The sequence below is a fragment of the Morchella importuna genome (genome assembly GCF_003444635.1).
Source record: "Morchella importuna strain M04M26 chromosome Unknown Morimp01GS013, whole genome shotgun sequence".
In the NCBI taxonomy this organism is placed as follows: domain Eukaryota; kingdom Fungi; phylum Ascomycota; class Pezizomycetes; order Pezizales; family Morchellaceae; genus Morchella; species Morchella importuna.
In genome coordinates this window covers 499835-516707 of record NW_025763410.1, presented here as the reverse complement: position 1 = coordinate 516707, position 16873 = coordinate 499835, and the positions used below count along the sequence as shown (strand labels likewise).

Here is a 16873-nt window from a genome sequence, read left to right as displayed (position 1 = left end):
GAGGGGCGACAATTTTCCACCGCTCTAATCCTTCTTGATCAATTGGTTAAACACCTCCCCAATCACCTTAAAACTCTTCTTGGGGTACCTCTTCTGTCCGCCCTTGTAGTCCACAACTGTGACTCCAAACCTTGTCTCATAACCCTCTGCCCATTCAAAGTTACTATAGAAAGAAAAAAACCGTTAGCTTTGTAACATATAGTTGATCGGAATATAGCAGAGAGGCATACTCAAGTAGCGACCAGGCTAGATAGCCTCTCACATCCACGCCACTCTCCGCCCTCGCTCTTGCCATTGCTGTGATATATCCTCTAAAGTACTCGGCCCTAAAGTCATCATTGACCATCTTTTCCAATGGGAGGTCATTCTCGCCCTTCAAGCTTGTTCCGTTCTCCGTAACATATATAGTCGGTGTTCCATAGCGCTTGCTCAACCATATGAGTAGTTTCCTGAAACCCTCTGGATGGGGCCTCAACCACACACTCTGTGTCTCTGGGCCGATACAGTCACCAGCCTTGTTATAGAAATGGCACTCGAGATTTCCTAGGTGGTCATCCTCCGCTGCAGGTGTATCTACGTGCTTAATGTAGTTGGCGGTGTAGTGGTTCATCCCGTAAAAGTCGTTGGAGCCCTTTACGAGCGCAACTTCCTCGGGGGTGAACTCGGGAAGTCGGTCACCGAGCTGCTTCCGCATGCTGTCGGGATATTTACCGAAGTAGATCGGATCAGCGAACCAAGAGATTGCGAACTCAAGCTTGCGCTCAGCTGCTTCGACATCGAGGGGATCGGCAGGGTCCCATGGCTCGGTCCAGTCGCCTATCGCACTGTCAATGGGGGGCTCAAAGCGATAGAAAGAGAGATAACGAACCATTAAGAGTGACACCGATAATTCCCTTATCTTTAGGCTTGAAGTCTTCGCGATAGGCCTTCACCGCCGCGCCGTGCGCCAGCAGCAAGCTGTGGGCGACAATCAAATGCTCTCTTGACGAATCGCCAACATCGCTCTTGGTCCTGTCACTACATCTTCCTGGAGCAAACAATCCCGTATTGTAACCCAACACACTTGAACACCATGGCTCGTTGAGTGTGATCCAGTGCTTCACCTTCGGCAGGCGCTCAAACATGAGCCTTGCATATCTCTCAAAATCCTTTGCAAACTCCACCTTATCTAGCATGCCCAGATAGCGGTCATGCAGCGCCTGTGGGAGATCCCAATGGAACAGTGTCACGAAGGGGGTGATGCCCGCTTCTAGCAGCTTGTCAACATAGTTCTTATAGAATGCAATACCCGCTTCATTGACTGGATCATCGCGACCCCCAAGAGGAATCACACGCGACCAGGAGATAGAGAAGCGGTAGGCATTGGCGCCAGAGGATTTGAGTAGTGCAACATCCTCGTTGGTGCGATGGTAGGCGTCGCAAGCGACATCGCCGGTGCCGCCATCGGCTGTCTTTCCTGGGATATGTGAGAAGGTGTCCCATATAGAGGGGCCACGGCCATCTTCTTTGGCAGCTCCCTCGATTTGGTAACTGATTTACAATGTTAGATGCGTTTCAAAGAAATAAAATAAAATCAAACGTGTTCGAGTGAGCAGTTATGAGGGTAAACATCGGAGATAGAGATACTGAATGAAACAGAATTCAACCATGGAGAAATTTATCATACCTTGCAGTAGCAAATCCCCAGAAGAAGTCCTTCGGGAGTGAAAGGTCGGTCATGATGTCTGCCTAAACCAAAGAATTGAGGATATAAGGATATTGAAACAGCGTGGATATATGGGAGATATCTATGAGGGCTACAGGGTGGTTCTATAGCTATGAGAAGCGGGTGTGAGAACACTTAAGTAGCAAGCTAGCTCTTGGAGCTTAAAGCCAAAGATACACGAAAAGCACTTAGTGAATATCGTATTTAGAGCATAGCTTCTATTATTGTCTAAGCTTTAGTGCCATATACGGAATGACGGTGATCCCGCCTGTTGGCTGGCTCTTCACGAGAAGAGGCAGTACGCGGTCTATCGGTACTCTACTGCCATGGGTAAATAAGGTGGGGAAATGCTATATCACGAGCCAATTTTGGTTTGCCTCTTTGTTTCCATTCTTTCCCAGTTTGGTGGGAGACTCTACCCGTTTTGGTTGTTGTTGTAGAGCATCAGACGAATGCTTGTCTGCTAGTTATGCAATGCATACCTTCTTAGCCCGGGGAAAGGCCGTCGGGGAATGCGGTACGTAGACAGACCCCAGGATTCAGCAGACACCCAAAGGATGAAATGGCAAATACTGTGCTCTGCTTGTTGCTAGAGGGAGCTAAGGCCGACAGCCCCCGTGGCAGTTCTTGGGTTAATATCGAAAATTGTTCCTGCTTCTATTAGAATCACTTTTCCCTGTTCTTTTTCTTTTTAGTCCAAAAGTGCCTCAGTGCGATTCGGCATTGTAGGCCCGGACCATCGTGTGAGGGGCAATGCGGGGCAATAGATAAAATACTATCGAACTTTCTATCAACTCCCTAGCTAGTGATCAGCTTGACTTCCCATTATATTCATATATTCAAGTTTAATCCCAAAGCTCGTCATATTTCTTTAGAATTAATAGAAGACTCGCCGAAAAAGATCTCCCGGCCATTAATAAGGATATATATTTCAATCGCGCCATTCCAAATATTCCGATCGCTCGCGTGCGGCACGTACGTGGTAAGAGGGCTCTTAATCAACGGATCCACGGGCCGTCCTGGTTATTTAGTGTTCTCCCTCAACAGGTGACATCGGGAGGTCGGGGCATCTTAATAATAAGGTTTTATCCTTGGATATAATTGAAAGCAAGGCCTTGATTTAGCAGTCTTCTACAGAATGCGTAGGCTGGCGGAACCTCACCACGACCAGGGTGACCGATTTTAAACTTGGATTCCTCGAAAGTGTGATTTACGACGTAGGTGCGTACAGTAGCTCAGGATCTCGGGCATTCCGAGCCTTTGGAAGCGCCATTTCACTGCCGCCAAGCTTAAGCTTTATCCATTGAGCCTCAAGTGTTCTATTGAGTTAGCAAATATCCAATACCGATAGTTAAAATAAGCTTATAGGCCTCGCTTTGTGAGCTTACTTCCACAATACAAGCATTCAGATCCTCCGAGGATCTGACCTTGCAATTGGCCGGTGTAGGTCCACTAAAGGCTTGTATGTAGTTGCGCTGCACAAACATCTCTAGAGAACTAGCTTGATAGAAGTATCAATTAATCGTTGATTGAATAACAACAAATACATCAACAAAAAGGAGAAGACTGCAATGAGGCCAAATAGTGCTTTTATGACAGCACTAAGTTCTTTCATAGTCAAACAAGCCACTTCATAGTTCTTAAAGACCATCTTGCAAGCTAAGGCCGCCTAAACTACATGTAACTTAGCACATGAAATCACGTGGGTAGCTGCCTACCCAAATGTATGTGTAAGCCACCTAATTTCGGGTCTTGCTGTGACATTACTTACGTCTGCGGGGTCCAGTTGTATCTCCATCTCGTTCCCGTAACTTTGGTTGGAGGGGCCAATATCTTGTCTCATTTCTCATTTCTCATGCGTATGTATTGAAGAACCGAGATTGGATGATCAGATTACTTACTAACGTCCTAACCGCTCCTTCCCGTCCGGGGACCGATAGTTCTGTACGCTACCAACAGAAGGGTCGGTGCGTCTCCAGTACAACTTCAATGTCTCGCCGCAGGAGGCACAGTTACCTTGCTCGGTTTAACCCGAATAAACCCTCATTTCACAGTACAATACACAGATGCAGTTTGGCAGACAGTGAGCGACCTGTGCCTATTGGATGAGCTTGAACCATTGAATGATATGAGTAGAGGTTGGCTCTTCCATTTCGTTGGGTGACGGCAACAGAGATGCTTTATATGCATTGACTAGTTCTAGTCCATCAATAGTCATAGTGACAGGTGACTCGGAACAAGAAGAAGGTACTGGACAGTGCACGTCTTAACTTCAAACCTTTCAGTAGAGATTAATATCTAGCATGCGTATCTCGTGTTGAGAAAGAAGCGTGTTGGTACAAATCGCCTGTACATGATCCAGAGTACCCAAGCATGGAAGGTTCAGTCCGCCTAGCGGGGCCAGAACATGTAAGAAGGTTCTATATGCAATGTACTCTCGGCACATTGAGAAGACACATGCCTATTATGAACCCCTTTTGATACCCTATCTATGAAGGGTAGAATCGAAAACTATGCAGCGTCATGTCAGCTCAATATCAAAAACCTCTTTGATGGGTCAAAGAATTTGTGGCAGCCAATTCAATGACTACACATGCATAAATGAACGTATAGTTCTTGGACGACACCCTAAAGCATCTAGTTGCAAAAATTACCTATGGGGTATAGGGATGTTTGCAGTCCGAAATCAGATACCAGGAGTGGGCCAAAGTCTTCGATACGTCCGGTACATGTGGCAGTCGCGTATGATTAGCTTTTTGGACCATATTCTTCCGACGGTTAGACCCATGGCATAGCCTAGATATCCATTAGTATATGCTATACCTGCTACATACATTATACAGTAGCAGCATATATGCATGAATTATAAACCCCAGCGCAGCCTGTATATTTACTATATCCAAGCTTCATAGCCACGAGTATGTGCACTTGTGATACAGGGCAACACACCCGCTATGCCATATTTATGCACTCCTTTTTTACACAAAGAATCGCTTTCCTTTTGGTTTCACTAGTATGGAAATACCGGACTGCCTTGCTTGATATTAAGTATCTTGTCATAGGTCAGCTCATCGCCCCTAGTGTAATATACCTCAAACACTATGGTTCTAGATTCATATCTTCGAATTGTTGTTTTTAAATGATTTGAAATCGATACAAATATGGTGAATATAAAATGCAGGTTATTTTATAGATACTGTCAATGGGGCTATATACAAGTGGCTATAAAACACTTGGGAGAATTATTTTAGAGATAACGAGGAAACGTTCTCATGAGCTCAGCAATACCACCCTAGACGGAAAACTATTGCCAGAATACAATGGTCCCTTTTTGTGGAGGTTTACGAGTATAGGCTGGTAATATTTGAAAGTATTCTCCTCCACAATGTCACTATTGATACCAAGTTTCCAAGTATACCTTCTATCATATTACGGTTTCAATTGATTCTTCTTGGGTGTGTTCAGGATGAAATAATATCTTTGACTAAAATTGAGGATTTAAGTAGGTGGTTGGGCCAAATGCCCTTAGGTACATGAAGGGATTAAACTTAATTTCTATGCTATTGCTTGAAATGGCACACTCAAAGGTTACATATCAATTTAGCAAAGAGGTCGGCAAGAACTCTTTATTTGAATAATTCAGATACATGTGGTTTCTGATATCAATATAAATGCTTTACTAATTAACCACGACTGTACAATAAGGTACCCACTCCAAGCCAGTGAGAAATTGCACTAGACTGCAGAAATCAAGAAGAATATATGTTTAACCACTCTACCTCTAATTTAATTATGAAGTGCTAGAATATACTTGTGGAATAACAAGACGACCGAAGCTAATGTTTAATTATGCATACTTATGCAGGCTCTTCGACACTCCGCATTTTTTTTCTTTTTCGTTGGTATATATATTCATATGCAATGCAAAGCGCTTCTTTCACATCGCTTGGAAGAATTTAGTAGATTGGGCAAGCTAGATACTCTTAAGATCCCAATCACTTAGAAGCACATTGCATGGGGGGTTTACGTACCTGCGTTCTATGAAGGATGGCCTCAATCCATAATGTCTAAGGCCCTCAAATCGTATTGCACGACGTTAGTGATGTACGCTAATAGCTTGATTCACAGATAATTACTAACTCCACTAGTGGTGTTTCTTGATTAGAATACATTGCCTACAGTTGTACTTAGGTTACCATAATTCGGTCAAAATTCGGCCAGATTTCTGCTGCAGAAGCCACAGCACGCCACAAGCTATGAATTACAGGAACTCAAATACCCCACTAATTATAAGGAGGTTTTACCTACCTTTCGAGAGTGAGTATGGATATATCTATATATTAATAGTTGCCTTACTATCTCAGGGATCCCCGGCTGCGTATTGATAGTTATTGTCCCGACCCGAACACTTACAGCCGCATTACACGCAAGTGCAAGGATCACCAGCAGCTCCCACTGTGCCAAAAGAGGCTCAAGGGGGAATCCACCGGTATTCGGTACTCCACATGGCCTGAGACCTCTCGCCAATTCATGTAGAGTACCTACTCTGAGTATGTACCTAGGTAAAATCTTTGTTGCAAATCTGTGGGGAGGAGTAATATTTACCTCTCGGATGTTTCCCTGTAAGAAGTCGGCAATTATTACCCCTGCACCCCGAGAGAGCTTCACGGTTCTCGGAACCTCACTCCTTTTGCTTTTTTTGTTCTTATTCTAGATGGCGCCATTGACATGATATGTCTTATATTTTGTTCCCAGACACCACGAGAAGTAATCACATATGTCGTATGTACCTACATCTAGTACGATACTTTACAAAGCGGAAAAGGACTGAATCCCCGGATCAGAAAAAAATAATCCAGGAAAAAAATAATAGAGTGATAACACTCTAGAGTACCTACTTTACACAGGCTTACTAAAAACCTGTTTGCGACTGATACGGATGGTGTTTCAACTACCAAGGCTAGTCCTGATTGTGCGTCTGTACCCAGGTGGCTGAGAGAAATAGTTAACCCCAAATAGGCAAGCTTGGTAGCGCTATTAATCTATCGAGTCACTCTCCTGATTTCAGAATGCTTCCTGACTGGCTGTACAATAACATAATAACAGAAGATAGGATAGGGGGAAAACTCTTAGGTAGGGCAAATCTTGGAAGAAATCATAGCTGTTGCACAATGCTAAGTTCTATAGATCTAGCGTATGTACTCCGGATTCTGAACGTTCCCTTTCCCACGAAAATCCTCCTAACGGCCCTCTCAGTTGGGAAAGGTGATAACGTGCATATACGGCTACTCCACAGGAGAGACATCCTCATTTACTAGTTATTCGTGCTACCCCGCATTCTACAATCTAAAAACAAGGAAGGGGGGGGGGGGGGGGGGTGAGGCCAGTGAGTGGATCCCCATCCCTGGACAGAACGGCTCCATATCCGAAAGTGGTGAGCTGCATCTAAAGCGTCGAAGCTTGCAGCTGTATTGTTAACGGAGTGAACCTGGATCTCAAAAGACTTGTCGGTTAGTATCCTCTCTCGGACCTCCCGTAAGACACTGCTTTGAAAATCATAGTTAAAAGTAAGTTAGTGAGGAAATAAGTGATAGCGGCATAGAGTATTTGATCCCTTGACTAATCCGTAGTATAGTTTGGGATACGATAGGTATACAATACGGCCGTATATCCATCCAGTTGTCAGAATCTGAGACTCTCCCGAATAAGGGGATGTGGAATTGGTTATTGGAATCAACTACACAGTTGCCTCCTTCCCCCTTTCTCGATATTCTCCTAAGTATGAACAATCAATTTGGGTTTAGAGTTTGGTTTTCAATGATCATGGATGTGACGCATCAATAAATCTATAGTACATACGTAGGCGTAACTCATGTGGATCTACTCTTGCGCAAGAATCACAGAAATTTTTCGGAAAAGGTCATATATTAATATGGAGAGAGTCCAGAAGAATCCGGCAATCGTTTACAGCACTCAATCCTTGGAGCCCATGTGCTCCTTTGTCATGTCAAAAATCTTGTCTACCCTGGTAACCTGGGGAGAAGGAGGTAAGGATTTCGCTAAGCGGTGCTGCACTGTCATTTTTCCCTTGTGTTCGTATGTTTATCCCCCATAAATCGCATCGGTCCGACCTTTCTTTGCCTCCCCTTTCCCCAATTTTTTTTTCAAATCCTTGCCACCTGAATGAGATGTCAGGTGTAGCTGTGCCTTTCGTGAGTGGTGTCAAAAAATTGGGGGCGTTGTATGTTGCACAAAAAAACGGTAGCCCAATAATTATAAAGAACTTGATGTTCCCAGGCCCTGCACATGTCTCTACCTCCGCTTGCGTTGGATAAATCAGATCAATCCATTCTTTGGCGGGCCATCTTTTCTTGTGAATTTCCATTCGGCCTCCCTTGCAGTCCACGTTTCGACCTTGTACGTCGCATGTACATGATACATAAACTCTAAGTTGATGGACACTATTGTTAGTCAGGGGGATTAATAAGTACAGATTTCAAGCAAAGGTCTAGAAAAAAGAAGGAAACATCATCTACCCACTGCATACAACTACTCAAAGTTAGCTGTTCTACTGGCAACAGCAACAACCAAAGCCGGCAATAACTAATATTCAAAATGTCGCATGGGCGAGGTTACTACGATATGGAAATAGGCGGAGGAGTAGGGCCTTCGCCGGCAAAGGAGATGGAAAGCTATCTAGAGAGCGCACATCACAGGACCAACACCTATGGCCACGACTCGTTCTCATCTGGTGCACCAACCCAGATTGAACAGCAGCATATCACGACTGTAGCACATGTGGGGTTTTCGGACGCTTTGATCGCACAGAAGCCAAGTCCATGGACCAAGACGATGTTTAAGCTTTATTTTTTCTTGTTTGTGGCGTGTTTGAATTCATGTATCAATGGCTATGATGGCTCCCTGATGGGAGGTATCAATGCTATGACAACATACCAAAAGTAAGTAATAGCCTCTCCTATTGGCTCGGAAGTCCCGAGAATTTAGTCCAAATGTTAACATCTTCTTAGTTATTTCAATATTGGAAAGACAGGTTCTAATACTGGGCTTGTATTCTCAGTATACACAATAGGAAACATCGTTGGCTCCTTCTTCTGTGGGCCATTTACAGATTGGTGGGGTAGAAGATGGGGTATGTTTATTGGCGGAGCCATCATCATTGCCGGTACCTGTGTTCAAGCTCCTGCAACAAGCAGGGCTATGTTTATGGGTGGACGCTTCATACTCGGGTTTGGTGTAGCCACTTGTGCCACTGCTGGACCATCTTATGTGGCAGAGATGGCTCACCCTGCCTGGCGTGGGACACTGACGGGCCTCTACAATAGCTTTTGGTTTGTTGGTGGAGTAAGTATATAAATATTTATCCTAAAATCTTTGACCTCATGCTAATGGAATCTCCAGATCCCCGCTACGTGGACTTTATATGGAACTCAGCAAATTGATTCGGACCTTTCGTGGCGTCTGCCAGTATGGTTTCAAGCAATTGCCTCGGGATTGGTGTTGTGCGGGTGTCTATTCTGCCCCGAAACACCACGTTGGGTAATTTTAATCATTTCATATCAGTAGACAAACATTCTAACAAAAGCTATGTAGCTCGTATCCAACGATCGCCACGAAGAGGCAATCCGTGTAATGGCTAAATACCACGGTGAAGGTGACCGCAACTCCCCTATCGTGCTCCTCACCTACCGGGAAATGATCGAAGAGATTGCCACCGAAGGTTCCGACAAGCGTTGGTGGGACTACAGCGACCTCGTCAAGACCCGTCCCGCATGGTGGAGACTCTCCTGCGTCATCGGCATGGCCTTCTTCTCGCAGTGGTCTGGTAACGGCGCCGTATCCTACTTCATGCCTGTTCTCCTCGACCAGATTGGCGTCAGCGACGAGAGGTCCCAACTCCTCTACAACGCCATCCTGAACGTCATCTCATTCGTCATGGCAACTATCGGTGCCCGCTTTGTGGACCGCCTAGGTCGCAGGAACGTGCTACTTATAGGAACCTCCTTGTTTGTGCTCTGGTGGACCATCATCACGACGCTCACGGCGCTCTATGGTGAGGAGACGAACAAGAACCAGTACGGTTCTCGCTCGACAATTGCGTTTATTTATATCTTTGGCATCACGTATTCGTTTGCATACACACCGTTACAGGCTCTGTATCCGGTCGAGTGTCTTTCGTACGAGACCCGAGCGAAGGGGATGGGACTTTATAACTTGTTTGTGAATATTGCGGCTTTCTTCAACACTTATGCTATCCCGACGGTGTGGGATAAGATTAAGTGGAAGTTCTACTTTGTGTACATCGCCTGGGACGTCTTTGAGGTGGTCTTCATATACTTCTTGTAAGTCCATTTCTTCCCTATTCGTCTATTCCTCCTGACTATCGTACTAATTAGTCTGTGTAGCTTTGTTGAAACCAAGGGCCGGACGCTAGAAGAGATCAACGAGATCTTCGACGCACCATATCCGAAACAGAAGTCTGTGCAGAAACACATCGTTGTCATCACTGACCGAGGCATCTTGGACAAAGGACTTGAAGAAAACTACTAATCTTCAGTGGTTTTTTTCTTCTTTTCTTTGTATTATTCTTCACGACTTTTTTTTTGGTTTTTTGTTCTCTGTATACCTGAATGAAGACAGTTGGTACACATCGAGTAAGCTCTGTACGGTTATGTAACTAGTTAGTCTATTCTAGCTGTCTTCCACTCCTTTACCTTCTTTTTTTCTTTTTTTTTCTTCTTTTGCACAGCGTTCGACTGGTTTTTGTGATCATGATTGGACGGCAGGGACATAGGGAATGAAACGGTTCTTTTTGTCTGTACGTATGGAGACTGGGCTCCGGTGTTTGGATTTTTTTTTATTCCATGTACTTGTATGTAGCTAGCACTTATAAGGGAACAGGCGTTTCCCCCGTACTCAAAACAATGCAATGTCCCTGAGAACTCCCGGCGCTGTAGGGGCAAGATGTTTGTTATTAAGGAAGTAAAACAACGCTATCCTTGTGGGATTTAATTACAAGTCAACCCTGGGGGAGAATCCTAGATAGCCGTTAATCTCGTGCACGGCTATGATTACTTACTATTTGTCGTAAGCGCCTGGCTATCAAGATAGCAAATTCTTATTTGTGCGGCTAGTGGCGTATATATCAGAATGGGTGGATGTTGGGCCGAGTGATATGTTGTGAATCGTTGCTTATCGGCGCGAATAATCCGGAAAGATTGATCCGAGACGCTTTCTTAATAAGCGCAAGTATATAGGTGCATACGGAATCAGATAGGATGACTGTTGTTTGATCATAGCGTGTCACTCGACCGGTCATCGTCGCCGCACATCTTAACCTTTTCTGTGACCCCCGCACAAGGTGTCCGGTGGTAGGCATATCTACTGTGTTTCATTCCCTGGGGGCTATTCCCTTTCCATGCACATAGTAAGTTGTAACATACTTAACACACGAAACAAACCCCACATGTAATCCGTCCCGGGATATGCATATATGTCTTAACCTCATAATCCCGGCTGTCTTGCGCAAAGTATAGCGATCATGTCAGGTTAACCTTCCATCCCGCCGGCCGCAAATTAACTATCCCAAGAGGTGACACGGAGAACTGAGCAGGTTACCTATTACTGCCCAGTCTTTTCCCTATCGGCCCGCGCGCGGAGGAGAGGTGTTCGGAGGCGCTGCCGAGAAGTCTAGGGTATATATGCAGGTATACCGCTGATCTTTGCCATGGAAAATTGCGATACCCCTCACAGCTCCAGATAACCAGGTGTTACAACCACCACTCTCTCCTGCTATCCGTACCTGACCGATCGGAATATTTATTCTAATCAAGTCCAAGTAGAGTAGTGTAGCAAGGGATGCAACGCGAGCCGACGTTTCAAAGCAAAAAGAAAACCTCACGTGCGGGGTGCATACCCAGTTAACTAGAGTAGTTGATGGTGGGGTCGAAATTAACTACATAAGCCGACGTCAACTGCAACTGCACTGCGGGGTTGCACGTTAGTTAATTCTTTATCGATAGCTGCCCGGTCCGGTATGACCGGAGTTCCTGTAGGTACATATGCGGTTGAGACAAGAACTTCCCCGCATGCCTATGTATGTGGCTACCCACCCTGCATAAAGGGCAAGTTGACGTATCGCAATTTATTCATCGGATATGGGGTGCGAGTGGGTCGGTCGGCCGCCACAAGCTTTGTACCTACGTAGGTACGTAGGTGTAGGTGCATGCTCGCCGACCTCGCTCATCGATCGGATGCCTATGTACATACTATGCAGACATAATGCGGTCCGGCCTGCGCTCCCCGAACGAAGCGGTCTGAACCATACTCCAGGTTTCAGGCAAACCTGCTGCGGGCGATTTGGGGAGTTGGTTGTCATAGTTGAGGTCTTATCATCCGTGCAGCTAGCTAGGGACCTGTGGGTGATGCTCATAAGGATCGGTTTACACACATCGGACACGTCGGCCCCATGAGCTTTCTTTCTTTCTTACCTTGCTCGCTTCGAGCGGGCATACATGTAGTCCATGATGAAATGATAGCGAGGCGGTGAGGTGGCATTTGTTTCATGAGTTTGAACTCCCGACTGCAAAAACAAACCGGCAACACAATTGCAAGCAGACATTAGATATCTTGAGATAAGGTAGCTAGGGCAGAGTATAAGCGTACATACACTCGAAACAGGCAAGGAAATGTCCTCTACTCGAATCAAATAAAGTGGCCTCATAGATATGCCGGCATACCGGTGGCTTCTCGGTCATGAGTGCTTTGTTGTTCGTTGTTCACCCGGTTAACGGCGTTGTGTGTGTCCAGCGAACATTTGCCCAGGATCACTTCAAAGCCAATGGGACCATGGGCCCCCGACAGGAAGAAAAAGAAGATCAAGCGGGAATTATGTAGACACTGGAGCCTTAATGAACGGATTGATTGAAAACTTGAATGACAACTAGCTTGAATGAGGAGGTAATGGTGGTTGTGTTGGTGGTAGTGGTGGTCGAGGTTGAGAAGAGGGAGTGGTCTTTCTCTAGTCTAAAGTACTACATGTACCTACATGCTTCCCTTCACCAAGCTAGTGCCGAGCCCCTTCCGCACGCAAGGCTAACCTCAATCGCCCTCTTCTTTCTGGCCTGGAAGGAGCAATGGAAAACGCATTCTGCACTCGCATGATAGTCTTTGGGGGTGGTGAAATCTATGATGTAATATGCTAACAGTACCATTGTGAATGGTATACCATGTACTCTTCTACAACCGAATATACAGGCCAATTAAGTCGTATCTATGTCATTCTTGTCCCTACGTAGCTACATGATGCATCTAATACGTAAAGTTCACAGCTCTGCGTGAAAGAATCGCACTTGTAGTATCGCTAAGCATCAAGATAGCGACGTCTCGTCCATACAAACCACTATGAAGTTAACAACCAAACACTACAATGAGAATAGTCTGTCACATAGGTGCCAGGCGAACACATGTACCTAATCAACTATGTGACACATTGCTATAGAGATCTAGATTACGGTGTCATGATCCAGATCTAAGATATAAATGCTTGGCTAGATTCTTAAACTTCTAATACAACCACGCGCCCCGCTCCTGCTCCTCTCTCTTTTGTCCTGTCTGTGGCCCAAGATAACAGCCACACACCACAGGGGTTGATGACCAACCTCATACTTTTGCACCTTTACTTTGAAACCTTGCACGTATGTACCACACCCCCGCATAACCCAAAACACTCCCCAGGGCATATTTTCAATCTTGAAACGCACCGTCCATAACTCCCTTCTCACACACCTGGTATAACTTTAGCACGAATCAGCATCACAGATTCTCACTCGGTATGTCTCAGACCAAGAGCCGCTTTCACATTAGCTGTACTATGGAAGGTTAACTTGAGAGATTGTACCGCTGGTCGCTGAATAGAGTCACAGGATAGAGAGGGGATAGACGTGAGAGAAAACGGAAGTCTCCGTCTCTCTCCTCCCCCCAATGAGTAAGCTCGATACTAGAAACTAACAGTGGAAGAGAATAGTTTACATACGGTACATTAATGTGAGAGCACTGGGAGAGTGCTTTACGATGCAAACCTTCCCAGAACCACTTAAAGTAAGTCGATACCCTTAGACATCAGCTTTACACAGAACTCTAACCCTTCAAAAAAACTGCAGTAACCAGTTCAATCGAACCTATGGATGAAATGTCAAGCCAGAATGTACTACCCAGCCGCCGGGGCTCTGGTACCTCTATACTCTACGCGCAAACTGAAAAGATCTCTCGCATATCAACTCCAATCCGGCCGGCATCGATGTCTCTCAGCGTCGAGTTATCAAATCCACGCAATATAAACACCTACACGTTTTCCCAGGGACAAGGCACAAACAGAGATACCTAAATATCCATAATATTACTGCTGGGATATCTCCCTTCTAGCTTCAAGGCGTCCTTCTTCTCTCCAGTACGAATGAACACATACCGCCCTAGTTCCCACCCCATCCCACCCCGATATCGATCCACCGGGATCGAAGAGTTACTGCATAGCCACATGTGTAGGCAAACCATCTGGTTCTTCGCAGTCTAGGAATTGGTTGATCAATAGGGGTTATTCGCCTCTTACTGGATAGATAGATGGAACGGTATTCTATCACTCTACTGGCGGTAGTGTGTTGGTTGCCTAAGCTGGAACAAGGAGGGGTAATGATAATACTGCATGTCTTGGCGACCACACTACAACCACAACTACAACCAAAACTACAACGACCACGACCACAAGCACAACAACCGCGCCAATACCAAAAGTCACGACTATCCATGAAAATATAATTTAATTTATAAATGCTACAAAGCTATACGTTTATAAGAGCATCTGTATGCAGTGGTATACCGCTCTACTATCTAAAAACAACTAAAACGCCTATCACGTCTCATTCACACCCTCTCACTCGGCCACCCGTTCTACAATACCTTCTTCTCCTTCTAGTCCTTCCCCTCCACCACTCCCTCCTGTACCCTCCACCGCTGCCTCCACCTCCTCCAACCCAATCCTCGCCCACCCCTCCACCTCCCCCTCAAAAATCGCTTCATCTCCACCCACCTCACCCTCATACCCACCCAACACCCCCGCATACCCCGCATCCCTCAACCACTGCACCGCCGCCCTCACATTCAGCTCCAATATCCTCTCAGGCTCCTCCGCCTTTCTAATCGCCCTCGGAAACAGCACGCCAAAATCACTCTGCGACAAATGTGCACTCTTCAGCGCATAAAAGAACCTCGGCTGCTCCCTCCCTGCCACACTCGCCGGCCTCGTCGGCGTCGGCGTCACTCCCTGCGGCGCCACAATCTGGCCTCCAACCTCCAACTGCGCCGACTCCAGCGACGCGAGCGACTCGTGGTGTTCGTCCCACTGCTCGAACCACTTATGGTGCTCTGTCCCACGCTTGCGGCCAGGATCGTGCGAGAGCACACGGCGCACGCCGTTGAGGTTCTCTTTCCATTTCCAGAACTCCTCCGACATGACGGCGAGGACGTTGCGGCCCTTGTCTGCGGCGATCTGCGGGAGTGGGTGCTTGAAGAGGGCGCTGGTGCGCTTTCCAAGCAGCGGCAGACACCAGAGATCCAACAGCATGAGGGGCGAGTCCGCAGTGATCTGGGCCTTTAGCGGAAGCACATCGTCGTCGGAGGGCGGTGGGGTGAAGAGAGGTGCAAAGTCTGGGTTGGTGGAGGGCGGGGTGGCGACGGTCTTGATCATTTGGAACATTGTTGATGCGCCGAAGGAGTGGCCGGCCCAGATGAGGCGGCCGGGCGTGCGGATGTCGAGGCGGTCTTTAAACGTGCTGAGAAGGTCCTTTCCGGCCTCGCCGGGGGTGGAGATGCTGCTGTTTGCGGGCAGAATGCCACGGTCAAGCTTGCACAGCGCCGTGTATATCAGGCTTACCTCGTGCATACGGATCTCGAGCTGCGCGTTACGCCCGGCCGCGGTCTCTTCCGAGGGGTGGTGCGGGTGCGTTATGTAGTCCACCTGAGCCCTACCATTCGCATCCTTCTGCGGAGGAGTGTTTGCGGTATCGTCAATCCCCGGCTCGCCGCTTTCAGGCTTGCTGCCGGAAATCTCGGTCTCGGGCGAGTCTGGCGACGACGACTTGACGAAGCTGACGGGGGCGCTGCCGTCGCGGTGTTCGGGCGCCACGACCACGATGCCGTACGAGGCCATTGACCCGCAGATGTGGGAGTAGGCGAGGCGCGTGCCGCCGAGGCCGTGGGAGAAGATCATGGTTGGGAAGCGGTGGTCGAGTGGTTTCGGGAGCAGCGGGGCATCGGCGGTGACGGGGAGGGTGATGTAGTGGAGGAGGCGGCCGCCGTATCTATCCAATCACACACGCTCACCCACTTAGCTACTAGTACTGGGACTAGACATTGCATTATGCTGATTGTCTCCAAAAGTACTCACGACACAATCTCTGCAAACCCGGAGCTGGCGCCGAGGAAGCGTACATAGGCGCTCAGATACTCCCTCTGATGCGGCTCCGGCAGCCATCTCACTGGCTTCGCACCCCCCGTCGCCGTCGTTTGGTTCACTGCCTCTGAGAGCTTCTCCTCCTGTGCTGGGTCCACCGCGGCGGTGGCGGTGGCGGCGGCGGTCTTCTTATCGCACTTGCTGCCCCACCAGCTGCTCGCCGGCTGCGCCGATATCGGTATCTCAACCGGCTTCTCCGTCGGATAGAATACACGAAACTGGACGGTCTCTGCGACGCCGGCCATGCCGCCCAGCGACGCCACGGGGATCTCGAGCTCGAAGGAACCGACGGCGTAGGGGCCGGGATAGGGCGGGAAACGGGGGATTATGTTGGCGGGGTTGAGGAGTGAGAAGAGCGACATGCTGCTGCTGGTGGTGATGGTGATATAGGTTTGTGGTGGTTAATGGTGGTGGTGATTGTTGTGGTGGTGGTGGTGATGGTGATGGAGAGCTGCCACTGACTGACAGCTGTCTCTCTGTCTGTCTGTGTTGGCATGTGAATTATTGGAGGATGACGTCTGTGCTGCCGACCGAGGCACGCGAGCGAGCGCTTCGGTTACGCGCACCAGCCAATCATTGGCAGGAGAGTGATGTTCTGTGAACGGGCAGCAGCAGCAGCAGCAGCAGAGAGAGGGTTTTAGATA

At 47.4% G+C, this 16873-nt stretch overlaps 3 protein-coding genes across 3 annotated transcripts; 1 reads left to right on the top strand and 2 right to left on the bottom strand.

Moving 5' to 3' along the window:
* Positions 1-24: 24 nt before the first annotated feature.
* LAJ45_05052 (uncharacterized protein) lies at positions 25-1719 on the bottom strand (the record flags this gene model as incomplete). Its single annotated transcript, XM_046114625.1, has 4 exons — positions 25-163; positions 231-816; positions 869-1530; positions 1667-1719. 4 exons carry the CDS (start codon positions 1717-1719, stop codon positions 25-27), a joined length of 1440 nt encoding a protein of 479 aa, XP_045972174.1.
* Positions 1720-8320: 6601 nt separating this feature from the next.
* LAJ45_05050 (uncharacterized protein) lies at positions 8321-10273 on the top strand (the record flags this gene model as incomplete). The annotated part of the gene is made up of 5 exons (XM_046114624.1): positions 8321-8664; positions 8734-9067; positions 9125-9262; positions 9317-10065; positions 10129-10273. The coding sequence occupies 5 exons, from the start codon at positions 8321-8323 to the stop codon at positions 10271-10273; spliced, it is 1710 nt and encodes a 569-aa protein (XP_045972173.1).
* A 4378-nt stretch (positions 10274-14651) lies between these two features.
* Positions 14652-16591, bottom strand: LAJ45_05049 (uncharacterized protein; the record flags this gene model as incomplete). Its single annotated transcript, XM_046114623.1, has 2 exons — positions 14652-16077; positions 16164-16591. The coding sequence occupies 2 exons, from the start codon at positions 16589-16591 to the stop codon at positions 14652-14654; spliced, it is 1854 nt and encodes a 617-aa protein (XP_045972172.1).
* Positions 16592-16873: the final 282 nt, after the last annotated feature.